This window comes from Cylas formicarius, unplaced genomic scaffold (genome assembly GCF_029955315.1).
Source record: "Cylas formicarius isolate icCylForm1 unplaced genomic scaffold, icCylForm1.1 PGA_scaffold_5__7_contigs__length_24384050, whole genome shotgun sequence".
NCBI classification, from domain to species: Eukaryota; Metazoa; Arthropoda; class Insecta; order Coleoptera; family Brentidae; genus Cylas; species Cylas formicarius.
The window spans coordinates 5088837-5116584 of NW_026844341.1; the positions used below are offsets into that span (position 1 = coordinate 5088837).

General features: G+C 33.8%; 1 protein-coding gene across 2 annotated transcripts in view; it reads left to right on the forward strand.

Annotated features, from left to right (window-relative positions):
- The window catches only part of LOC132702292 (zwei Ig domain protein zig-8), a 418077-nt gene that overhangs the window by 380902 nt on the left and 9427 nt on the right, over positions 1 to 27748 (forward strand). For both annotated transcript variants that reach the window (XM_060670837.1, XM_060670838.1), the window contains 2 exons: positions 16257 to 16432; positions 17069 to 17186. In XM_060670837.1, coding sequence (XP_060526820.1) covers positions 16257 to 16432; positions 17069 to 17186 — 294 coding nt within the window. The remainder of the gene's footprint in view (positions 1 to 16256; positions 16433 to 17068; positions 17187 to 27748) is intronic.

Below are 27748 nucleotides of genomic sequence, written 5' to 3' on the forward strand. Positions count from 1 at the left end.
TGCAGACGTTTCGCCAAAATTTCACTTGGCATCTTCAATGCTCGCGCTCCGAAAACACTTCGAACACTGGGAGGTTATCGGCGGTGCGTGCGGTATTTATACCCTGCGCTGGAGATGGTAACGGTGCTGCTTGTGCGGGAGGGGAGGTGGCTCCGCCCCCCGAATTTTAGCGTTGTTAATTTCGCCCGATCGTAGTTGCGATGTCCCCGTTGGCTGCTGCGCATCGCTCTGCTGTTTAATTATCGTTGTCCACGTGCTGGATAAATGCGTCGTCTCTCGTATTGAGGTGTCCGGACGTTTCTATTTCGATGGCCTCTCGTATAATCCTAGTCCTAAAATCAGGAATATTAGCTATTTGTTTGCAAGTGCCGAAATCAATTTTATGGCCTGTCTGATGTTGGTGCTGAAACAAAGCAGATGTTGTTTGTTTGTTTCTTATGGCTAAACGATGTTCCTCGAGCCTGGCTGAAATCCTTCTGTTGGTCTGTCCCACATATGTCAGGCTGCACGATCCGCATGCTACACTGTATACTCCTTGGTTTTCCAGAGTAATTTTTTGTTTTGGGTTTCTTAGGATTGCTCCAATGGTATGATCAGGTTTGTATGCCGTTGATATGTCGTGTTTCCGTAATATTCGGCCGATTTTGTCAGTAACCCCCTTGATGTATGGCAGGACAGCGATCGATCTTTGTTGGGTCTCGTCCTGCACTCTCTGCTGCGGCTGTTGTTGTTTACCGATTGCCTTGTTGATGATGCGCCTTTGGTATCCGTTTTGTCGAAGACAGGTACTAATTTTTTTCAGTTCTTCATCTCTGTTCCTCTCGTTTGTGAGCCTGGAGGACCGAGCAATTCATGTATTTGCCACTGCCTGTATCTGTGATGGGTGGTGATGAGATTTAGCGTTCAGATATCTATTAGTGTGTGTTGGTTTTCTATAGACAGTGTGTTCCAAATGTCCATCTCCGGCCCTTGTGATGTGCACATCTAAAAAGGGCAGACTGTTATCCTCTTCAAATTCTATTGAAAATTGAATCCTTGGCTGAATGTGAATATATATATATATATATATATATATATATATATATATATATATATATATATATATATATATATATATATATATATATATATATATATATATATAATATATATATATATATATATATATATATATATATATATATATATATATATATATATATATATATATATATATATATATATATATATATATATATATATATATATATATATATATATATATATATATATATATATATATATATATATATATATATATATATATATATATATATATATATATATATATATATATATATATATATATATATATATATATATATATATGATGACACTATACTCCGGGATATCATCCGTTCGCTCGTTGAACTCCGACTGGAATCCTGCATCCGACTGGAATCCTTCGAAGTGTTTTCGGAGCGCGAGCATTGAAGATGCCAAGTGAGATTTTGGCGAAACGTCTGCAGGATTCCAGTCGGATGCAGGATTTGCAGGATTCCAGTCGGATGCAGGATTCCAGTCGGAGTTCAACGAGCGAACGGATGATATCCCGGAGTATAGTGTCATCACATTTTTCCATCCGTGAATCAATACGTGAGAATATATATATATATATATATATATATATATATATATATATATATATATATATATATATATATATATATATATATATATATATATATATATATATATATATATATATATATATATTATTTTAATAAACTAATTTTTGATAACGCCGCTGCGGCATTACTTTTATTTTCCAAACTCGTCTTTCTATTGTGTGAAAATTAGTGCTACCCAAATCTAGGACCAATGTGAGGTGCGTAGGTCTTTAAAACTATCATTGATATTTATTTCAACTTTACGATATAACCTTTAAGTTGTCCACACTATTCAATCATCCTCGCAATTATCTTGATTTGTTTTTGGGTATTCTTCATAATTTGGAAAGAAAATTGTGAATACCAGCTGCAGCAAAAAGGGGTTTATGAAATTTGTGAAAAAAAATCTTTCTTTAAACTCTTTTTTATTTAGAGTAAATATTTAATAGTTTATATAACTTTAACGAGTTTATTTTCAAAAAAGTTTAATAACAATATTACTTTATTATCAATACTGCGTCCATCTTCAAGCCAAGGTTATTCCTTGATCCAGTTTTGACGGTTCCTCTTATAATTCTTTTGACAGACTTCTCAGTATAACCCATTCTGAAACAAACCTAAACCATTAAGGCACAAAGTCGTCCACTTCTTGTTAGAATTTCTAATGTCGTAATTTCGCGCAAAAAAGAGAGATTTAATTAAATAGGTTAGCATTCGGGATAATACGATTTTCGTATACACATAGCCAGGAAATCAACTTCCACTTCACCAAACTCCTTGGATGTTATCGAATGTCGCAAACAATATATTATAACAAATATCAATAATATCGGGAGTTGCCGAGGCTTTTACCGAAAACCTTTGATTACTCCGAACTCCCAAAAATATATATTATTTGCCATTAAATAAACTTCGGGATGGGAGGTGCGCGATTGTTAAAGTAAGCGCTGAAACACAAACGCGCCGAGTTTCCAAACTTCTCCTTTTGCAACTACCTGATGTACCCAATGTACTTGGGATTACCGAAAGGCTTAACCTTAATTGCCCCTAATTTGAAACCTCAAATTTAATCCTGGTGGATCTTGCAAGTTTCGGGAAGTAATGGATATCGCGTTAGTGGCCTGGAGAGCTTGTTTTGTCCTCTTTTAAGGACGTCATGCTTCCGTGTTCCTCCCGATTTCAATTTCAGTATCTGGTTTCATTGCTGTTGTCTCAGCATAATAATAATACAAAATACTACAATAGTACAATATTCAGGGAACGAAAGATAAACGTTACGATATCAACGGAAGCATTTAAAATTGTTTGAGTGGAATCACTAGGTATAAAAAAATAGCTTAAAAGATACAATAAGAGAGGACGAGGGTTGTGCTATGGTACAGATATAAATTTTAAGTACTGCTCGCCAACATAGTAGGCGCATGACCCGGCTTCGCGAGTACATCGTAGGCCGCCGGCCCCTGGAATGCTTTGATCTAATGCCGATCCAGACCGGTCGAAACAGTCCGATTAGTTTCTGGCAAAAAGTCGCTGAAAAGAACTGAGGCTATATAATTGCATTTAAAAATGTTACTCTAAGCACGGGTGCATAATGTTTATAAAAACATTATCCGTGTTTTTCCTCTTTTCTATATGTTTAAATATGGACGAACAAAAGAGCTGCCTTATATCCAACAGTCCACTCTCTTGAAGCAGCAGTTATGTAGGGTATAATTTTGCTTTGCGAAATATTATTTTTATAAACCATGTTTGCAAAGCCTTAAGATTTTTTACATTTTTTTCCGAAACTCCACCAGGATACCTTATACAACGTTCGTTTCTATTAATTTTTAATTGTTGGATTATTAAAAAGTCTCTTAAGTAGCAAAATTCAGGCAGTACCCATTTAAGGGTATTAACTATGTTCGTGATGTGTAAATCTTATCTAAGCAAGACATATTTTATAGAATACTTGTCAGGAATAGTAATGTTATCATTTACTGTTAGGTTACCCAAATTTTGCAGATAATTTTTACACAACGAGAATTTCATGTATCTAAATTATGGTACTGTTTGTTTTTAATTATAACATATCATTTATATATAAGGTAAATAAAATTTGACCCACGTTTTGAATATTGAACCACTCTGATAAATAATTGTTTTAGTAAATTAAAAATATCCTCCGAAGCCATATTTTGCAACTTCTTAAGTAACTTAGTTAGGCAAACTGCTTCGCACAGTGGGACAGGGAACCCTACGCGTTTGACTAATTCGATTTTTTTTTGTAATACTGATAAACTTTACTCAACATAAAACAATAAAAGGAAATAATTATTACGAACGTCAAACTCTAATACAATATAATTATTATACAGGGTGTTCACAAAAAAACTCTATATTTGCAAACAGTTTTTAATTAAATCATCAAAACGGTTACACAAAATGTAGAAACATTTTGAAATAATTATGTTTAGGTAAATAAAAAAAATACAGGTGTCCCAAAAGTAACAATTTAACAAAAAAAAAGTTAATTATTTAAGATAGATTAAAACAAAATATTGTTATCGGATTTTTTAAAATATTTATGTTTGTTCCTTTGAAAGAAACAAAAGAAAACAATAACAAGGGTTTCATAGATATAAAGTATCATTCAGTGAAGCATTTTGTTCTGTTTCTGTTAAAATTTTTGCATGAGTTATAGCTCTAAAAACCATTGCTTTGCAATAAGGTTTTGATTTATAGTTAGTCTTAGTGTCAAAAGAGCATGACAACCCATAGTAAACAGAAGTTATGACAATACCTTTCACTATTGAAATGCCAAAAATAATAAGAATGTCTTACATGAATCAAACTTAAGTTACACTATTTATATTTATTATATAATTTATATATTATTAGGTTAAAACTTATAACGAAAAACATTTTTCTCCGTTTTTTTTGCCTGCCTACCCGGTAAGTTCTTTAAAAATTATTTGTATAAAATGGAGCAGGTGGGAGCAAGATTGTGTCTTACACCTGACACCACATGTTACTTTAATACATAATATCAACAGCATCCCTAAATTATGCTCAAACTGTAACATATTGCTTAATAAATTGCAAACATACTTCTTTAGGCTATTTTTTAATATGACTCAAAACAATATAGAATTTTTTAGGGATAATTGCCTTTTAGAGTAATTTACTTAGCATAAAATTGGTCTCAAAACTTACCTTTACCGGTTTAGTGCATTTTGAACTTTGCCAAAAGCTAATTTCTTTAAAAAATTGTATAAATAAAATATTCTCAAAATGACACTGACAACAAACGTTACAAAACGTTAAAAAATTATTTTTTACGTTTCCAGAACAAGGCGACTTAAATCGCTTGTTTTGTGAAGGTTCATGGCCTAGCCTGTGATAAGGAAAACATTTTAAATTCGCACTGATAGCAATGATATTAATCTATAATGACCGATTTTGTCTGTGTTTCCGCTGAATAAAATAATTCCTTTTTTGAGATATTTTCGAAAGCAATCTAGTTGAAAGCTCTTATTTATTGTACGAGTGAGAGGTTCTAATATTTCGCACGATATTTGTTTTAAAGTTTCACTTTTGATATTGTCCCAAGCGGTCGATTTTTTTGATTTTATGTTTTTTGGTATTTTCTAGGTATGTGATATAATTTCTACACTGACATATCGGCTTGATTCCTTTGGTAAATTTGTCCCCAGATCGGTATAAAATAGATTAAATTCTTTTGAAATTTGTTTTTGTTTTGTTTTATATATAGTGGGGCTCTGCGTAATTGTAGAAATCTACATATAGAGATAAAGCGACAATTTTATAAAGTAGAAATTTTTCTCACAACTTACCTAGATATCGAAAAAAACCTTAATTTCAGCTGGTTATTATTACCCGTAACTTATTGAAAATATGAGTCAGAAATGAGCTCTAAATTCTTTAAGCTATGGGGCAAAAATCAAAACGGAACTGAAAATGGTAAGTTTATGGGAACAGTTTAGGTATAAAATGCATGCTTGTGTTAAAAAAAAGAGTTTCAAATTAATATACAATTTTCATTAAGCAAAAAACAGACTGGAAAAGCAGAACCAAATCTAAATTTGCTGTTATAAAGGCCAGTCAAACAAAGACTGGCTGATGACCTCCAATAAACAAACTGATAAGTAGAGCAGAGGAGCGACTATTAAAATTGATGAGGACGTTATTGAACTAGGATTAACTGAACATGTTAATGATTCTCAAAGTTTGACTAAATTGATGCAACGTAGTGACGTACAAGAAAATTACAATAAATTATACTTTTGGGAATCTGAAACAGCAGACAAAGAGAAAACGCCGGAATCAGAGACCTATGTTAATATTGACCAGCAGTAATATTTCCCAAAAACAATGGAATAAGTCTTTTGTGCCTTACTGCCCACAAACATTTTATGATCAGAAATGTGCAGCCTGGTTTAAAACATCGTCCACGAAGAGTGATCACACTGAACTGTTTACTTCTGCTTACAGAAAAGCAGCAGATCGATTATTATCACCTAAACAATACAGAATGAGAGACATTTATCTATCCAAAAGAGTCATTCAGCTATGATATGGAACATAAAGGTTGGAAGATGTTGTGGAACAATAATAATGTGAAACTCGCACTAATTAGAATGGAGCCAATTAGCATGCAGGAAATTCCTTCAATACTTACAGCAAGTAGAGGTAGCAAGAAGAAGATAAAATAATCCATAACCAGGGTTTTAACAACGACTCTGAATTTGGTAGACTACAAGCAGATAGAAGAAAAGAAAAGGCCAGAAAATGTTCGTCTATGGAAAAAACACAAGTAAGCCCACACAAACAGAAAGTGATGAAGAACATCCGTTTGCAGTCAAGTATCATAAGGATGAAGCTTAACTTGTCCAGGATGGCTTGGATTATTGGCATGATTTGAAAAGTTATAAAGTTTGTCAAAACTGATTTCTTGTTTTGATAATTTTTGTCCCTTCATATTTATGTTATATTATTATTACCATTTTTTAAGCATAGGTCGTTTTATACCTCATGATTGTCTCATTTTACATTATAAGGTTGCACTGTAAGGTTCGTTTTTTAAAATAAAATTTATTTGAAGGAACGTGTAATATTTGTTCTATTCCGAAACTCCCTATGGTCTCTACAAAAACATGTTTTAATTAATTAGAAAACATCGAGAACTGTTTCTCTAAAGTGTCGTTCTCTCATCAAATGCTAATGAAAACAGATTTCGATACTCATTCCCCGGAAACGGGAAATCGTGGCCTTAATAGGACTCAACTCGGCATCGATTTTCGCACAACTTTAGACATTAATCACTTCTAGAGGCTGTTAATCATACAGAAGTGATCGGTTTCGGTGCTCGTCGGCCTCGAACACGTAAAATGCCTAACGTTGGTGCTCTTGCTTGTGTATTTGGGTACGTCGAGAATATCGAATTGAGAAAAAAGGGGTGGCTATTCAATCTTCGCAAACGTTCTTGTTCTTGTCGCGTCATTCTCAAACAATTCAAATTTTATAATTTTTGATTGATTTTTTGTGTTGATTCCAAAAATGCTACTAGATTTTTTCCATTCTCTCTAGTTTTAGATATAACTGGCACAAGTGGTTGTGGCGGTGGTGTGGAGACACGTATTACATGAAAAATTGTAAGTATAGGAAATATACTTTTTATAAAACTTCTGGATTCCTCCTGCGTCGGTTTTTGTTGAGTCGAACTAGCTAACGTTTCGTCAATCATTCTGTTGGCTTCTTCAGAGCTTGAATGAAACTGGCTCGCGTTTTACTCTGTACCTGCTTTTATATTGTTTGAGGGAGGCACAGCAAAATGACTCACCACATATCGAAAATTCTAAAGAAATATTATATCTACTTGTCCAAAAATCTCAACATCTTCGATCCGTCAAAGACAAAATTCCATTTGAGATGCTAGGAGTTTAAAGCATTTCATGCATATGCGGCAAAGAATACATTGGAGAGACCGGACGAAAAATATCATCTAGGCTCAAAGAACATGAAGGAGCCTTACAACTAAGACAAATAAACTCACCAGCAGTTGCCGAACACAATCACGAAACCGGTCATAAAAAAATTTATCCGATAACATTAAAATCCTTCTACAAACGAAAAATCCGAGAGTCTATAGAAATCTATAACCGAGCTAACAATCTAAACCGCGACTCAGGTCTCTACCGGACACCAATATGGGAATCAGTCATCTGCTCATTTAGCTCTGCCCTCTCAAACAATATAAAAGCAGGTACAGAGTAAACTGCGGGTCTCAGTCAAGCTCTAAAGAAGACAACAGGATGAATGGTGAAACGTTAGCTAGTTCGATTCAACAAAAACCGACGCAGGAGGAATCCAGAAGTTTTCTTTTTTTTTATGAATTTTTCTTTGAAAAATTCACAAGAAAAATAGTTTTGTAAACTAAGACAAAACCACAGAAAAGCATGGCATAGTATACAGTAAAATATCATTTATTTTAAACACTGTGTTCCAGCAAAATATATTTTTTTATAATTTTAATTTGTAATTCCAATTACTAACAGCAATATAGACGAAAGACTTTTGAAAATTTGTCATTTTGTGCTCCGGATACTTCATAGTTAATAATTTATTAGAACTTGGATAGGATGTTATGTGATGTCCAAAGGGTCAATGTAAGCAAATCTCATGCATGAGTTTTGTAACGTCTGAATTTTTTGTGCCAACATGAGTAGGTGAGAGAAATTGAAAAAAAGGGGGCCTAGAATAAAGCCTTGAGGTACACCCGCAGACACTCTAGCGTAATACCCTTTAATTTTATTAGACATGTTAACCGCGACGCATTGCATTCTATTGTTAATTCAATTCTGAAATAGTTTGATTACACTAGATGAAAATCAAAAATAACGAACCTTGACTAAAAGTAAAGGCTAATAGCCTGATAACCGCGATAAAAGCCAGACTGATTTCCACGATGATGCTTTTTGAAGTTACAAAATAGTAAATTTGATTAAACCATGCGTTTTTCAATTACTATAAAAAGCGCTAGAAGAATCCTAATTGTTCTTTTGAATCTGAAACTTTACCCAATGGATTAATTATAGACTTTTTTGAAAAATTGGTGATCGTGTTTTCCAGACGACAACGATGTACTATATTTAACATATGATCTATTCAAAATGGCAAGCCTAACTTCAAATCCTGTATAGATTTTCCATCCTCACCCATGGTATTAACTTTATTTTCGTTTTTACTTTACATGACTTTCATCATAGAGCAGGAAATTAAACTCCTGCAGTCCATTCTCATAACTACTTGTACATGTCAATTAATATTAAATCTAATACAAAAATCAATGAATATACACTTAATGATCATTTAATGGACCTTTAGTACTTAAAATGAGATTCTATTTAACCAAATATATACCTGGCATTCGGGAGTTGCTATAATTCAATGAAGATACAACGTGATCAACGAACCTTTGGTTTCATGAGAAAAGACCTTACTTCCGTTCTTGCATATCAAGCTGCGGCTGATGAAGCAACACGTCATCAACCGAGATGGAAATTGTTTTGGTTACGTGTCACGTAAATTCTCTGGTATAGGCTCAGAACAATTGAAAACTGGTATAATAGATAGTCCTCAAATAAGGCATCTTACTCAAGATCCACAAATGACCGCGTTAATGAACGAGACTGAATCTAACGGTTTGTGTTTATTTGCTCAAATAGTACAATATATTATTCGCAATAGTAAAGCAGATAATTTCGTAGAATTAGTACAAAAGTATGCTACACAGCCAACTAGATCGTTTTCCAGAAGAAGTGCGGAACAGGGAGAAGGATTCCATGAGGACACTAAAATAGTGGAATATTGTTATCAAGGAGAATAGGATAGCCACGTGTTGACCCACTACTGCCGGAGCCTTAAGCGAGACTGCTCGGGTAACCTCCATTGTAGAAAGTCGAATCAAAGAAAATTTTGAAGTGATAAATGACTGTATGCTAATCTCTCGGTGAAACTATTTATCTAGAAATAGTAATATAACCGTTAACACGTAAAACATACACAACTTAAACAGATAAATTGATAACTATTGCCTCACAAGAACGAGTTCTGATCGAGAAAACCCTTTTGGAATAGTTTAAAAATCTCAGGCACGAAAATGCGTATCGGACTGCGTTATCTTGAGAAATTCTTCCAATTTCTGGAAGATCAACTTTTGAAAACGCATTCACAAAAGTAAAGAGAAATAGTTGAAATTGACTTTGTTGCAAGAATTTTAATATAAATTAACCTTTGTGGAATATAAAGAGTGCACTTTACGTTTCTAAGAAATGGCCCTTATCCGACTCCGATATCAATCTTTTTTTCTCGATTTTCGACTGTTTTTTGGACCTTGCTGTGAAATACGATGAATGTCCGAAATTTGAAGCAATCGACTTCATATTTGGCATATGTATGCAGTTTTGCCCAGTGACGGAACCTATTGAAAACGGTGGGGCTGGGGGATCGGGAAGTATTCTAAAAAACTAAAAAATCGCGTGTGCAAGGGTCTACAGAAAACATCATTTTTCAAAAACTGTTTACGAGGCCAAAAAAATTCTTGAACCAGAAGAACCAGAAGGCTCTATAAACTTTTATTCTTGACGATTTTTCAAAAATATGCATGATGCGCCGCAAATTCAAAAAAACTGAAAAATGGGTCCCCCTATTATTGAGAATTGATTATAACTGAAAGACTATGATTCAGATCTCACTTTCTTTTATATTGCGTTATAGCCAGCATAGACAGCAAAAACTTTTTCATTTAAGGTTTTCACCTATTATACCGGGTGTTCCCAATATTCCGTGGTAAATGAGAAATGTGTTAAGTGTCCTAAATTTGCAGATATCAACTTCAAATTTAGCAGAGAAGTGAAAGTCCGTGTCCACATTTGAACGGTAGAAATGTTTGAAATTTTTTTTTTTGGTAATCGTTCATCCGATTGGCAAAATTCTTTAACCCGCAGACGCAGAGTGTCCAGTGGAATAAAATTTATTTTGGGCGTTTTTTCGATTATATACAGGGTTTTCAAATAATAGACAAAAATCTAAAAAACCTTGAAAATTGTTCTTTTACAGGGTAAATTATTAGTTGCAAGTCAAAAACCGTGAAAAATATGGCTAATTGGTTCAAACGGTGTCATAGGCCGCATCAATTTTTGTATTTGCGGTTTTTATCTATCACATACGCTGCTAGGGATATCTGAAAATAGCCATATTCAAATCGTTATTTCGGGGGCTGTCAAGACGCGATAACGTCATTGATTATTACGGCGCACTGCATGGTTTCAGAAAAAAACTTATTTTCTCGAAAACCATTTACTGTTTTCAAAAAATTCTTGAAATAGGAAACGTGGAAAATCCAAGGCTATAACCTCTACAATTATTGTATCATATACAGGGTGTGTCGTTTATGGGCAAAAAATTAAAAATATCCTAAAAATTTCCGTTTTTGTGGGTAAATTATTGGCGATAAACGAAAAACCGTTAAAGATGGCATAATTTTATTTGAACAGTATCGTAAACCCTGTCTTGAGAGAGTTTCAGATTTCGTCAATTATACATGGCGCGAGATATTTGAAAAAATATCATTCGACAACGCTATTATTTATGTAAATTTTAATAATTACCGATGTTTGCTGTAACTTTGAAGTTCGATGAGATGTGAAGGAGTATGCAGGATGCATGCACAATTAAATTACATCGATTTTGCGAAAGTTCCTTAGTGGCCCGCTGGAGCACGATAGAAAAACAATACGTCCCTTTACCACACGAAACCGCGAAGCACCTTACTTTTATAATAAAAAGCTGCTTCGCGCTAAGCTCTACGAACTTGCCCCGCCCAGTGACGATTTTTCGAAAGTAATCTTGTTTTATTTTGGTTCGTAGTTGGATGAATTGAATTTTTATTTCTACGTTATTAGTTTTCTGATTTTTCAGAAATTCCAAAAATCGCAAATATTTTGACATAGAAACGATTAACAGTTAAATGGACACCGCTAAATGACTCAAGATCATTCCAGAAAGTAGCCTGTAGCATTTGGTGCAGACCACCAAAATTATCTTGGGAGTTAACATTAGGTGACACTGTCTTTTCCTTTGACAGTTTCATATCTATTACCATTCTAATGCGCATCGACTAAACCTAAAACTGCTTTCACATACTCTGCCATTACTATTGGTTGCAGCAACATCAAGTAGGCGATTATTCTTTTTAACAACCAAACTTACTTGATGTCAATCAAAAAAAAAAAATTAGAACATATCTCTCTGCTGATGCCAATAGTTATTAACATAATAATCATTCAAATATGTAATATTAATGTCGCCAACGTCGCATACGAAAATAGACCTTCTCTTTCCAAAAGCGTGCTATTGGGTGAAATTTAAACAACATAGACATATATAAACATAAAATTATTTAGAAATTCCTTGGCCTTCAATAAATCTGTAGATGACACATTAAAATCTATCTCAACATTTGTATATATTCTTAACAGCTAACAAAACCCCACCACCGCGCACTTTAAGATCGCTATTTCGACATTCTAAAAATGTTTGGAGACAATTCACAAACGACTATAATATTCGATTCAAGGAGTTTAAGAAATTCTGATTGAATCTCATCTGGCCCTAGACCTTTTCTATTTTCATACGGCTGCAGTTTAATCAGTAACAATTTTGGGGCCTGTTTCTCTCGGAGAGATTGGTGAACCTCTCCTTCTATCGTGAAATAAAATTTCTATATATTTCTTCCACGTTTTTTTGATGTCCTTTCGGTCAACAATCGTTTCTTCGCTTTCGTAGGTCAGATTGTCTACTGTTTATCTTAGATATTCCTGTTATTTCTTTAATTTTTTCGTTTATATTAAATTAATCGTATTTAGCAGGTAGTTCTTTAATTCTTTCATATTCCCTCTATCTCATTGTGTTTCGCTTCTCTAACCTTTCTTTGTACCATTCTATTGAGTTTTTGGCATTCAGCAGCATCATTCTTATGTTTTCACCATTCTTTCGTCATCCCAGCTTTCATCTAAAAAGATGATATTACAATGTTTGTTCACTCTAATATTATACTTTTGCCACCACGCACAAATTTAAAATGAATATCAATACCTTTCATTAATCTTTCTAAGGTACCTCAAGCAACACTTGATATATCATCCCTCGAATAATTTTATAAATTACAATTAAAGTTTGAATGTTTTAGGAGAATAATTGTTATGAACAATTTGGATGAGATGATTTCTTATCGTAGTATCTTCAAGTTTTTTGATATTATTTTTGTTGTGCAATCCTATTTGTACATGTTTTATAATTGCTTATTATAAATGTAATATGTATATAATAATAATAACAATAAACTGTTTTTATTAAAAATCATAATATTACAATATACGTTACAACGCAAGAGTGGCGACATTCGCAAATTGCGCTCTTCCATGTAACCACAAGAACCAAGACAAGAGCACCTTTACTATAATTATCAACAAAATACATCGTAAGTAGAAGAAATAGACACATCATAAACTCATACTGGCGGGCCTAATATACAATATTAAGGCTTTTTTGAAGGACTTTATTTTGTGGAGGGACGCTATAGCATAAGCTATTTGATTAAATATTTTAACTGCATTATAGCTAAAAGATCTCTGGAAAGTAAGCGAAGTGTGTTTAGGAACGCAATGTGTCTTCAGACAATGGCCGGCGTCTCGATCATAAATATCATTTCCTCTGCAAAGTTTATCAAACAAATACTACAGAGTTTAAGTTTGACTTCTTTGCTGAGATGATGTTTATAAATATACAATGTCTTCAACTTATAGAAGGATTTTTGTAACACCGAGGCAAGATGCTGAGAAAACCGCGGGTCACCATAATCCTAAATTTTTACTAAATAAGGTTTTTCCATTTATCAAATACGATTCTACCGAGTTATATCAAAGACAAGCCAAGGGAGTAATTGCTAACTCCACACTATTTAGTGACAAAGACAAGTATTTATTAACAATTATGAAATCACAACCGCCGAAATTATATTCTTTAGTTAAATTACATAAACAAGATATGCTCATTAGACCAGCAGTGTCTTATGTAACAGCTCCAGCATATAAACTCTCAACAAAATTAGTAAATATTCTTAATAAATTCTACACAGATTTTAAACCAACATTTGCAATAAAAAATTCTTTTGAATTAATCAACAAAATTAAAGATATCAAAATCCCTTCTAATGCAACACTATTGTCTTTTGATGTACAAAACTTATTTCTCAGTATTCCACCTATGGATGTGATAGATTTAGTAGATTTCACCCTAACCCGGAAATGGGTTAACCCATTGGTGAAACAAAATTTATTAGATTGCTTAATAGTATCTTTAGACCAAAATTATTTTGAATTTAGCGGACAGATTTATATCTCTAAAAAAGGTTTGATTATGGGAAACCCACTTAGTCCTTTGTTAGCCGAGATTTTTATGGATAATTTGGAAAATATCATAGATAGATAGATAGATAGATTCATTTATTGACTACGTTTCGTACAAAAAGGGATGTATAATTGTAGCAAGTCAGAAGTGATATTCAAGTGCAATAAAATCAAATTAATAAATAACATAAAAACACACATCTAATACAAACAAAATTAGACAGTACTATACAGTTTTATAGCGCATCGATACCAGTGACAGTGTCAATGTATGCTCGCAGGGAGTAAAAACAATGACGTTGCAGGAATTCTTTAAATTTTCTATTGCTCATCTTTTTCACGGTACCTGGCAAAACATTATACAATTTCAGGTTCAATGCGTTGTTCTCAGACTTCCTCAGTCTAAACCTAGGCCGTCTAAGGAGATCCCCCGAACGAGTTGAATAGGCATGGCAATCGGAATTAGCGCTAAAGTTTCCTTTCGTTCATACTAGAACATCCTTTAATTAAAAGTTTCTTATGGTGGTATAGATACGTGGATGATATATTTGCTTGCTTTGTTAGAACGGACAGACAATTGAATTATTTTTTAAATTACATTAACTCATTACATAATCGTATAAAACTCACTATCGAGATTGAACAGGATAACTCTATTAATTTTTTAGACTCAGCTATTACGAAAGCGCAACACAAATTAGATTTTTCAATATATCATAAACCTTCACACACGGACAGTCATACATAACAGCTCAAATCACCCTTATACACACAAAATGGCTGCATTTAACTCTTTTATACACAGACTTCTTAATACGCCACTTTTAACAGAAAATTAAAACAAAGAACCTAATATCATTAAATAAATTGCACTGAACAACGGCTAAAATCCGTCCATTATAGATAAAATTATAAATAAAAAAACAAATCCAGACAACAGTAAACTCTATCCGAAACCTAATACAGAACACGAACAATTTAAAGCAATTACATACATAGGAGAACCTAGTGAAAACATTTGCCGAAATGTGGTTTAAAAATAGCTTTCAGAACTAACAACACAATAGGAAAATATTTGAAAAACAATAAAACGAAATATCCAAAATCTCAAAAAAGATGTCTGAAATGCGGATCTTGTCCTAAAATTTATATTGGACAAACAGGTAGATCCTCCAAGAAACGCACTAACGAACATAAAAGAGCGGTTAGAAAATTTTGATATTTTACATACAGCCACAAAAAGTAGAAAATTAAATTTATTGGAAGCAATGGAGATTAAAAAAATGACAAATTCAATCAATTAGATTTAAATACCTTTCCTTTATTGAACTTAAATTCTCTCAACAACATTAATTAAGGTTTTATGGTCATTTTTCGGTATATATAGTAGCAGTTAGTTTGTAAATATTACATTTGATAAAGACACGGTGTTGTCGAAACAATTGTCATGTCAAAATATATAATTTCGTGAAAATCTGAACTTTTACTTCTTATTTTTTTTGATAAATGGATTTAAGCCACCTCAGTTCAATAAGTTTTTACTCCCAAAAAAGGACACATAATCATTTAGCTTAATCTTAAAAGAGGCGTTTTTTTACAATTTCTTCGCTTTTATTTATAAATAATAACATCTGCGTTTTGTTAGAATTCCATAAGAAGTTATGAGCCGCAGACGCTTCGGAAATTATTTTTAGATCTAAATTTATTTTAGTAGCAGCATTTAAAGCTTCACTAGCGTATTGGTGAGATTTACAAAATTTATGAAGGGTAGAGAAGTTAGCTGTATAAACTGAGAACAGAATAGGTCCCAGAAGACTGCCCTGGGAACACCCCTTTCCAAAACAATAGCAGCAAATGAAGGAGCAATATTTTTAATCCATTTTCCATATTTTAGTTTAGTTAAGAGAAGGAAATGATCCAAGGTATCGAACTCTTTGCTATAGTCCAAGAGTATGAGTTTAATTTAGACTCATAAATCTTTTGTAACATGCAGCAAGGCAGAAGAAGTGTTGTGGAGAGTTCGAAAACCCGATTGATTGTGTGGGAGCATTTTGTTATCGCGTAGGAACTGACGAAGTTGTTTAGCTGCAATGTATTTCGAACATTTTGTATTAAGTTTGGTTACTTTTTATTTCAGAACCGATTACGGAAATCCTAGGTAGTCCGGAATTGTTCATCAACATGGGATCCACGATAAACCTGACCTGCGTCGTACAATACGCTCCCGAACCGCCTACAATTACATGGTCGCATAATTCCCAAGTGATCAACTTTGACTCGCCCAGGGGAGGTATAAGCTTGGTCACCGAAAAAGTGAGTACATATTTTTATATATCCTTCTTATAATACGATACCTCTGCCACCTACAATAATTCGAATCTCATTTCTCGTTTAATTCGTTGCTTACGTAGCCGGGGGACGACGTAAACCGAAAGTAAAAATAACCCAAATGAAAGAATCTGGCGTGGGATAGAAAATCAGGTGGGTAGACTGCCGATAAATAAGCAAACGAAATGAGATTACGATTATTTGGCACGTCCAGTCGTATACATCATTTGTTTCGTATTTAAGGAGCTTCTAAGAGGTTTGCAACTCTTTCGTAAGCTACTTTAGGGAAGACTCCAAAAAAAAAATAGCTTAGAGAAAATATTATGTTTTATTAGAAATATTTGCAATGAAATCTTGAACGTATGCCAATTAATTATGAGTAAAAAATTAATGTAAAACTTCTTCGATTTGAATAAAAAAATATTTTGAAATCACATTATTGTACAATAATTACAATAGTCAGAATAATTTTATATAAGAAATAAAAAACGAAAATGTTGCAAGCCGCGAAAAGTGTTAATTTACAAAAAACGACCCTTATCTACATGGGTTTCTGAGTTTCGACATGTGCATATAAAAGCAAAAAAAATGGTCGTGTGCACTTTTGACCATTGATTTCAGGGTTTGACCACAACAAGTAGACTTTTGATCCAAAAAGCGGTCCAAAAGGATTCGGGCTTGTATAGCTGTACTCCGTCCAACGCCAATTCTGCAACTGTGAGGGTACACATACTAAACGGTAAGTCCGATTTTCAAACTAGGTTTCCAAAAGCTCGCTTTATTACTAAAATTGGTTCGATGAGGAGCTTATAGATTTTTTATCTTTAATAAGTTAATTTGGTTATCAAATCCTATTACTTGTATCTCCAAATCTCTTCTTCTTCACTGATGTTTCTAGTGATGCAGCTGATTTGCAACATTATTCTGTATTTCTAAAGTTCAAAAAAGTTATGAGTAGCAAAGTTCTCAGAACGACTGCTGTGGACAGCTATGACATAGTAAGTTACCCATGTTCAGAAATGCAGCTCTTGCGATCCCAATCCTACTTCCGGCTTCTTTTGAGTGATACTGTTGTTCGTTTATAGGTAAATGTAATTCTTAAAATTTCGTGTTGATCTTTTAACTTGTTCCAATAAAATCCTCGGTCAGTCTTTTCATTAGTCTTTGTGGATGTCCAATGACAATGTCGTCTGCGCACCAATTTGTAATTTTTCCAGTAACTTCTAGTTACTGGAAAAATTACTTCTAGTTCTTTCTAGTCGGTCTTGCCTGAATGATCTAACGATAGATTCAGTGTATGCGTTAAACAACAACTACATATTAATTTATTTGGTGTGGGCATTGGCCAGTTGAACACAATGATAATCATATCTGAGTTAATGTGTGTGGGTTACATCTTTTTTTTTTTCAAGTAACTTTCAGAGGTTACTGTAATACTATTTACAAATCTTTTGAATTCGTCCTTTGGTTGTTCGTGAATCGAAGTTGCTCACGTTTCACCGATGTTTGTTTCATCAGAGCTTCAGCTTCAATGAGGCGAACAGGATGGTTGGATGATTAGATTTGTAAAAAGTATATCTGATTTTGTAGTAGAGTCCTTTAATTACTTCATTTCAATTACTATAAAAGACATCAAAATCCGTTCTAGTGGAAGAAGTTCTTCAAAGTATATGGTGATACGCCATTAAAAAATAATATACAGTAAATACTATTTACCTTTTACCTACAGTGACGACGAACTAATTGGAAATAATCATTTTAATTGTTGGTAGTAAAAACTTTGTTCAAGATATTGTTATATTTCACATGAAGAGGAAATATAGGTTTAAACAATCATTTTCTTCGCCAATTTTTTAATTTTAAAACATTTTTAATAATAATAATATTTAATAATAACAGTCTTTATTGAGTAATGAGATATATAATATACATAATACACAATATACAGTACAAAGTGTTTGCCGCATTATTGGTAAACCCTCGATCGTAAAGTTAGTTAATATATTTTCCAACTAACCAAAACTAACTTATATTTTAAATAGTGAAGGCCAGAAGCCTTAACATCTTCTATACATAACCCTGCAACAGTTGTTTTGTATTTTTTGAAGGCGTTGACGATCATGAAGTGTTAAACATGTGTGAAACAATACGACGCAATATGGCAATAATATGTGAAACATGCTTATTGGCATATATAGACTTACATAAAAGGCAAGTTTTTTTACTTAAATTAGAAATGGGCTCACTAAATCTTAATTATACGTCCACCGTTACTCTTAAGTTTTTGGCCTTGGTAGCAAACGACAAGGGTTCCCCATTTATCTCAAGATACAAGTATCTGCCGATAATCGAACGGATCGAAAATATAAACAAGCTGGATTTCGTCAGCATATGACTGAAACTGGCAAAACTGCGGAGCGGTACCCAAATCAAATAGATACAGTTAAAATAATATCGGCCCAACAAATGATTCCTGACGCACCCCTGAGACCACTTCACCAACTATCGACACACCAGCTGTCGTCCTTACAACTAGTCTTCTATTTTGCTAGTTGCAAAAGAAGGCCAGTGGAACGTCAGATAGTCCCATGTATTGCAATTTAACGCATAAAAGTAAATGATCCACACATTCAAAAGCTCAAGAAAAGTTGAGTAGAATTTGCATGGTCACAAGTTTGTCAAGCTCTGAAAAATTAATATAATTAATGTAATTTAAATTAAAATAATTTTAAATTGTGCGTCCTAACAGCCTTTTCTCATTACTTTTTAAACCAATGAGATAATGAACTGTATCGTTCACTCAACCTTTACCTAATGCCTGATTTTTGTTCTGTTAAGTTTCCGAATTTTCTGTTATGTTTTCTGTATATTTACGCGACTCATTTGCAATTTTTTAAAGTTTACAAACGAAATAAATCTTTACAACTTCGAAATTTTATGAAAATTGTTTAGCTGGGAATTTCATTCATAACGCCCGACCAATAAGAAAAAAATGTTACGGTATAAACACCGAAAGCCACCGAGAAGTCTTTTGTATCGAACACGCGTAACCATTCGGCCTTTTCATCATCGCCTATCGGTCGGCAACATTGAATTTTTAATAAATAAATAAATAATATTCGGTTGTTTGCATGGCGTTCTACACAACACTGAATTAAATTATTCGGTTTGTTGCACGGTATTTACAAAGTTTCATTGTTAAGGTTATAAATTGATTTTATTGCTTACGGGGAGGACAACAATTTTACTGGCCGCATATTACAATCTCCTAATTAGGGAAATAAATGATTAGGAGACTATTTTTTAAATCTATTGTGCGAAATTATCATAAAAGAAAAGAAATCGAAGTTGAAACCAGATAGTCAACTACTACCACCCAAAGTGTAATTGGAGAGGACATATTGAACGGAAACAAGGACAAGAATCCAAAATCGTATTTAAAAACGTTTTTTCATTGGAGACATCATTTAATCAGTTTGATGAAAACTGACATCGGAACCGCATGAAGACAGGAGTTTCTCTGCCAAATTTTATTTCATTTCACTTAGTAATGGTATCTACAGAGTGTTCAAAACTTGTGAATGCTGATAAGGCAATTCTAAGAAACTTTCCGATAGTATGATAGGAGAACAGAGTTGGCCTCCAAATAATTGTGTAAAAAATAGGGAGATAATAATTACTGAATAAATATGCACAGACAAATGGGGTTTTCTTCTGTGAGAATTGAGAGGCATTAAAGGAGAAATATAAGAGATAAGAGATACGAAACAGGAAGTAAAGCAGATAAGAATAGACCAACAAGAATACAGAGAAGAACTGAAAGAACTGAGGGCAGAGAACAATAGCTTGAAACTATGCAGCAAAGAAAATAACCTTGAAAAACTAGAAAAGGCAAAAACAGAGAACAATATTGTTGTGAATTGATTATCGTTTGATACCAGAGATCGAAATTTACAATTTACAAATGGATGTACAAAAATCTGAAGGGTGAGAGCATGAGAAGAAAGGAAAGGCTCTTAGAATGGGAAATAATAAATTGACTGTGGATGGTGGAAAGTGGAAAAAAACTAGGAATCTCGAAAAATCAAAAAATAAGCAAATACAAATAAAGTGGCTACATTTAATAGACAATGAACAAGGAAATGATTTGTAAAAACAAGCAAGACACCCACAAAAGGAAAATACGCAAAATAACCAGAATGGGAACATGGGACATTTGAGGGATGAATGGAGAAGAGGTGGAGCTGGTAAATGAATTCGAGAAGGAGCACAGGCTGGGATAGGATCTATTTTACACATCCAAACCACACTGAATAAATGGGAGGAAATATGGCAACTTTACGATACGATAACTAATTCAGCCAGAGACGCTGGTGGGATAAACAAACAAAAAGTAATATAAAAAACTATGTTGTACAGAAGCAATAAAAACACAGGTAAAAATAAAGAAGAAAAAGTGGAAAACCTATTTAGGAAAAAAAAAACGCGTCGAAGTAATGAACTTCACGAAGAACAACTTAACTCTCTTGTTTACAAAGCCCTAAAATTATCGGAAGGCCGAGTCAATCAACTTAAAATTAAAACACCTTGCATCTGCTCTTCTCTCTACTAACTTCCACATTAGAGCTTTTAAGCGTTCCATCACAAATACTCTTTAAATCACATCACATCATCGATCCGTCAAAAACAGCGTTTACAGCGTTTCATGCAATACATTGAAGAGAGTGAGACTGGAGAAAAATATCAACTACGCTCAAAGAACATGAAAGAGCCTTAAGACTACGAAAAATAAACTCATCGGCAATTGCAGAGCACAATCACGAAACCGGACATAAAATTTTATTCAATAAAACTAAATAAAATTCTTGACTATAATCAGGAGGATTCAGAAGTTTTGTAAATGGTATTACAGTAGCTTGGGAAGTTTCTTTGAAAAATTGATGTATTAAATGGTTCCGCTAAGTTGTTATAGTTGTATTAAACTTGTAATTAATAGAGCACTAGTGCGCAAAATAAGTTGAACGTAAGTTAAATTAAACTTTTGTTACGATGAAAAGTGCAAAAGCAGTAACTATTTCCATGACAATGAAAACATGATTTAACTACTTGGAACGACCGTTGCCTTTTTAAAAATTTCTTCTTTCTTGATTTAGTAGATCTTGACTATAACAACTTTTTGTAGCAGACAAGCGGACAGGGAATAATTCTGATGATGATGAGACGACGCTGGTCCACATATTTGGAAAACCCCGAGAACTCCAGAATGCTTAAAACTTATATAAGTCAATTTGTATAATAGGTATTTAATATTATTTAATTTTTCTGAGAATTTTAAATTTAAAATTTCACCAAAAAGGCTTTGTCTACGGCCACAACAAAGACCTTTATCCTGTTCACTTTTCAATCTGAACAGAGCCCCGTTGGCTAACAGTTTTGCCATGGCCAGCTACTATTGTAGCTCTAGTCTTAGACGGAAAGGAGGGTGCATACTGGAAAAGTTAAAATAAATCGCAAAGTACTAAAAATAGGTATATGGTATACTCATATAACTATTAGACATATAGAGGCCCTGCCTATGCTAATTTTACAGGAACTTATGAAGCAACATATAAGAACAGAAATGCCCAAAAATATAAAGAGGTGAACACAAGAATAAGAAGAGAAATAAGACAAGCTAAACAAAGATGGCTGACAGAAAAATGCGACGAAATAGAAGAGCTACAGCGGAGGAACGACCACGGTGCGATGCACAAGAAAGTAAGAGAAGTGACCGGGAAAATCAAAAGCAAACAAACGACATCAATCGTCAATAACAACAACAGATACATCCATGACCCCGAGGAACTTAAGAAATACTGGGAATCCTATATACAAAACCTATTTGAAAGTGCAGATACAAGAGACTATGATATAACCAGAGAACTGAAGCTTTTTAATAATATTTACAGAACAGGCATAATACCCGAAGGCTGGCTGAAATCCATGTTTATACCTATACCGAAGAAAACGAACGCGATAAGCTTGATGAGTTAATTACTTAAACTATTTCTAAAGATTGTTCATGCAAGAATATACAAGAAATGCGAGCAAGATATCAGCCAAACGCAATTCGGCTTCCGTGAAAACTTGGGAACCAGAGAAGCCTTATATAGCATGACAGTCCTTTTTCAGAAATGTAACGATCGACAACGGAAAAAAAAAATTTGTACTGGCACCAACAAGCGTATGTTAGATTCGGTAACCTGGTAACGGACCTGGTGGACATCCAACGAGCGGTACGACAGGGATGTGTATTATCGCCCCTATTATTCAACATGTACTCGGAAAGCATTTTCGCGGAGGCCCTGCAGGAGGAAACTGATGGTATTAAGATCAATGGACAGATCATTAACAATCTGCGATATGCAGACGATACGATGATCATTGCCGACACGCCAGAAGGACTCCAACGGCTACTAACAAAACAAAAAAGTATAACGGGAGAAAGGCTTGGCCTCAAAATAAACGTTGGCAAGACCAAAGTAATGGTTATTAGCAAATCTCGAGAGCCTCCACCAAGGATATCAATAAATGGAAAGGACATCGGAGTGGTCGAAAACTTCAAATATCTTGGAACTTGGATAAACTGCCACTTGGATCCTGCACCAGAAATAAGAGCCAGAATAGAAAACGCAAGGGGCACATTCAACAACATGAAACACCTGCTATGTGATCCTGCACTTAACTTTGAGCTGAGATATAGATTTGTAAGATGCTACATCCACTCTGTATTGCTGTACGGGTGCGAGGTTTGGACGCTAAGAGTAAACACCATAAACAAAATAGAAGCGTTCGAAATGTGGACCTTGCGAAGGCTCTTTAAAGTCCCATGGAGAGCACGTGTAACCAACGAGGAAATATTGAGAAGAACACAACAGGAGAGGGAACTGCTAACAATTGTCAAGAGAAGAAAAACGGCATACCTTGGCCACATAATGCGAAGCAGTAAATATACCCTACTTAAACTAAAAATGGAAGGCGAGATTGAAGGACGACGGGGGATAGGGAGAAGAAAACATTCCTGGCTAAAGAACATTCGTGATTGGACTGGCCTGAATGCCCTCACCCTGTTCCAGGTTGCTAAGGACCGAGCGGGATTTGCTGAGATTGTATCCAATCTTCACTAGTGGAAATGGTACCTTGAGAAGAAGATGAAGCAACAATGTCACAAAATTTTGAGAAGGTCTGTTAAATATGCGCATGCGCTAGATTTGAAATTTTGCTTTTAACCAATGGCAGCTCCAATTGCAAGTTCTGACGTTCGACCCATAAGGCCTTGTGGCTCCCAACAATTAACATGGCGGCTGCCAGGTTGTCAATGTTTGCATGCTGCATTTTTTACGCCAGTATTTTCTGAAAATATGATGAAATATCATTAAATTTTCAGGCAAAAAAAGGAATTAACGTGTGGAAAACGTTGTTAAAAAAGTTATGGACAAGTGCAGGGTTAATATTATGTTGAATTACGCCATACGGAGCGGCGTTCTTAATATAATTCTGTAAGTAAGTTATAAGTGGAAAAAATATTCAACAAGCACATATAGACAAAACGCTCATTCTTTCATCCTCATTCTAGTAGTTACAGAAAGTCTCGCCTCAAATATATATAATTATGAAAAGTGCCTATGGACAATTTCGTTAAAAAATTGCAGGTATTGCAAAATATAACCAAGAAAATTAAAAAATAGTATAAACAAGTCAATAATTGTATATATTGGATTTGATTCAGCACTGCAAACAAACATCCTCAATTCTTTCGTTTTTAGTATTGGGATTATGGATTTTTCTTATGCACCCACAAGTTATTATATATATGTGGTAAAAACATTTTTGCAAGTTTATCCAATTAACAGTAACAACCGCTAAAAAGTGTCGTTTATTGTCGCATTTTGCTCGCAAAAATTGCATGGTGACTACCGCAAAAAAATCCCAGTTAAAATATTTAACAGCAATTGTTATCTGCTAAAAATACATGTAGTAATTGTACTTTATCTACCGGGCTTTACATGCTATTATCAATTCATGCAATAATTTAGCTATATTGTATTACTATCTGTAGATAACTAAAAATTAATTTTCCACAAATGCTCGGAATGTTTTAAAAGTGTAATATTAAGAATTTTTTTTCTAGATGCGCACTCCCGAGTGGTTTTGTAGACGATAGTTTTAAAAAGAAACTTCCACAGGCTACTGTAATACTTTTTACAAAACTTCTGGATTCTTCCTGCAGCGGTTTTGAGCTTGACTGAAACTGGCTCGTATTTTATTCTGTATCTGCTTATATATTGTTTGAGAGGGGCGAAGCTAAATGAAGGGCATAAACTCTGTGTCGCGTCCCATATTGGTGACAGGTGACCTGAGTCGCGGTTAAGATTGTTAAGTTGCTTATAGATCTCTATAGACTCTCGGATTTTTCGTTGGTAAGAGAACTGATTACATGCAAGAATTTTAGTTTTATGGAATACAATTTTTGTGTCCGGATTCATGAGTGTGTTCCGCAACAGCTGATGAATTTATTTATCTTAGTCGTAAAGCTCTTTCGTGTTCTTTGAGTCTAGTTGATATTTTTGGTCCTTTCTCTGCAATATATTCTTTGCCGCATATGCATGGAATGCTGTAAACTCCTGGCATCTCAAATGAAATTTCGTCTTTGACGGACCGCACATGTTGAGATATTTTTGGACAAATGGTAAATCTGGTTTTTGACGTCATACTTCTTTAGAACTTTTGATGTGTGCTCAGTGATGTTTTGAATGTAAGGAAGGACCACAGTGGCAAGTGTAACTCAATGTAACTTAATATACAACTCATGACAATATCTACTTAAAAAACACTTATCCATGTTATCCATTGTTTCCGTACAAATTAATCTTTTGGTAAATTAAAAAATAAAATGTAAATTGATGATACTACCTGCATAAGTGATTATTATATCAAAAATAGGAACCAGACATATATATGCAAGTCTAAAATAAAAATAGGATAGAGAATATTGATCAAACCGATAACTTTGGAATGATACCATGTTAATGATGAAATATAACCCAATAACTTGTTGTACTAAATAGTTATTTACACAAGGTAGGAAGGTGATGCGAGTCAACTAGATAGTTTACTCTCGATCCAAGCAAGGTTTGGGAAAAAAGTCGGAGACTTATCAAGATCTGTTCTTCTCAAGTTGTGCATATTATATTTTTCCTACTGAAGTTGTCCCGAATCCAAGAAGCAGATTTACAAAATCAGTATTTATTAATAGAACTGTTTCTGTTTAATCAATACCAGATTGTGTGTGTATGTACTGCAGTATTAACTTACGTCCCTAAGGAGATAGATGACCTACCAATTAAAATGAATAGTTTTGGTTAGTTGCCTAGAATTCTTAGTAATTCTGAAAAATTTTCTGTAATGCCTTCAACTTCAAAAACAATTCCTGCAGATGTATTGTTTAAATTCTATCTGTTGCAGCTGAACTGATTCTGGTAATTCCCAATTTCTGCAATTTTGTTTTCACTCAGCGTGATGACAAACGAAAACTTTCGCATATTACGTTTTACAAGGTTTTGTAGTTATCAAGGGGCATTTCTTGTGCTTGCTCTAGTAAAACTTGCAGCTTAATTGTTTAAAAAAAAAGTACTATAAGTTCAGATTTTTACGAAATTATATATTCTTACATGACAATTGTTTCGACAACACCGTGTCTTTGTCAAATGTCACATATCACAATTGATAAAAACACGGTGTTGTCGAAATAATTGTCATGTAAAAATATATAATTTCGTGAAAATCTGAACTTTTAGTTCTTATTTATTTTGATAAATGGATTTTCAGAAAGTAAAAGCCAATTCTTAATTGTTTTCTTATATTTCCTGAAATTCTTGAACACTAAAACATATTACCCAAACATCCTTCCTATGTATGTAGTAAACGGACATGTCAACATTTATGTCCAAGTCTATTTTGCACTTTGTTAAATGAAACATAAATAGGCATCCTCGGGTTTGTCTAAGATCCTACTAGGTTCACATTTGCTGTAATTTTGTCAAAGAGCAAAATATTAAAAGCACAAATTATACTAGTTTGTGGGTTCGAGTCCCGTATAAACCACCTTTAAATCTTGTAAATTAACTTGTACATAAGACAACACTTACCTGTGAATAGGCACATTCTTTTGTTTACAGGTTTGACCACAAACACAACAAGTTTTCCGTGGGTGGGCATTTTTATCAACAAAAACAGAGAAAAGGGTACGGAGATAAACACAAACACCAGGAGTGAAAACAACAATGGCACAGACTGTTAGTATTCTCTGACAGTTGCAATGACCTATCTGGGCGTTGCCAATTATATTCGGATTTCAGAGACTGATTTTGCGTTCTTAGTCAATTTTTTCAGAAAAATTGCGGCAATGTGGCAACTCGTTCAGTTGATGGGTGACGCATGCGCATAAGATCCACACCTTCTCTACGAGAATATCATAGCCACCTGCGGCGCATCGTAATAGTAGAGTCACTATATTATCTAATAGCTATATGGGTATACTTAATAAAAGTTATAGATTTTTGGAATATTTTCCAAAAGAAATAATTATAAAAATGGTGTGCCATTTAAGAAAATCGAGATTTTTTAATTTAAAATGATCGGAACGTATTCGTATATTTTGAACACCTTCAACTAGTATTTTTGGGAAAGAGTGTATTATTAATAATTAAGTTGAAGAATTTCAAAACGAATTAAAAAAAAGAAAAATATGGGGTTTCATTTTACTAAACAACATTTTCTCATAACTTTTGAAATTAATGAAATAATGAACTTTACTTCCCAGTTGACTCACCCTGTATATTTTAAGAAGGATTTTTTAACGGAAAGAGTGAATAGAATCCAAAAATGGTTTAAAAGATGTTTTTCCATCGGAGACATGTAGAAATTTGCTACCAGTATTTTTATAATAAGGTCTCTATGCAAAATTATATATATAAACTGTGATTATTCCCCAGGTAGTAGTGATATCTTTCAATTACAGAAAAAAGTCATTATAATCTATTTTAGAAAGGTGCAGAGTAATGAAACGTCCTTAGATATGTAAAAGAACTACAGAGTAGCACAACCGGTAGTTAAGCAACTTTTACTACTTGGCATTTATTTAATTGCAAAATTCTTTCTTTTTTCTCGAATACAGGTGATACCACCCGGGTTCGATCAATTTATAGGTTTTGCATAAGGGATCCCGGTAGGAAATAATTTTATTTTAACAGAATAAAAGTG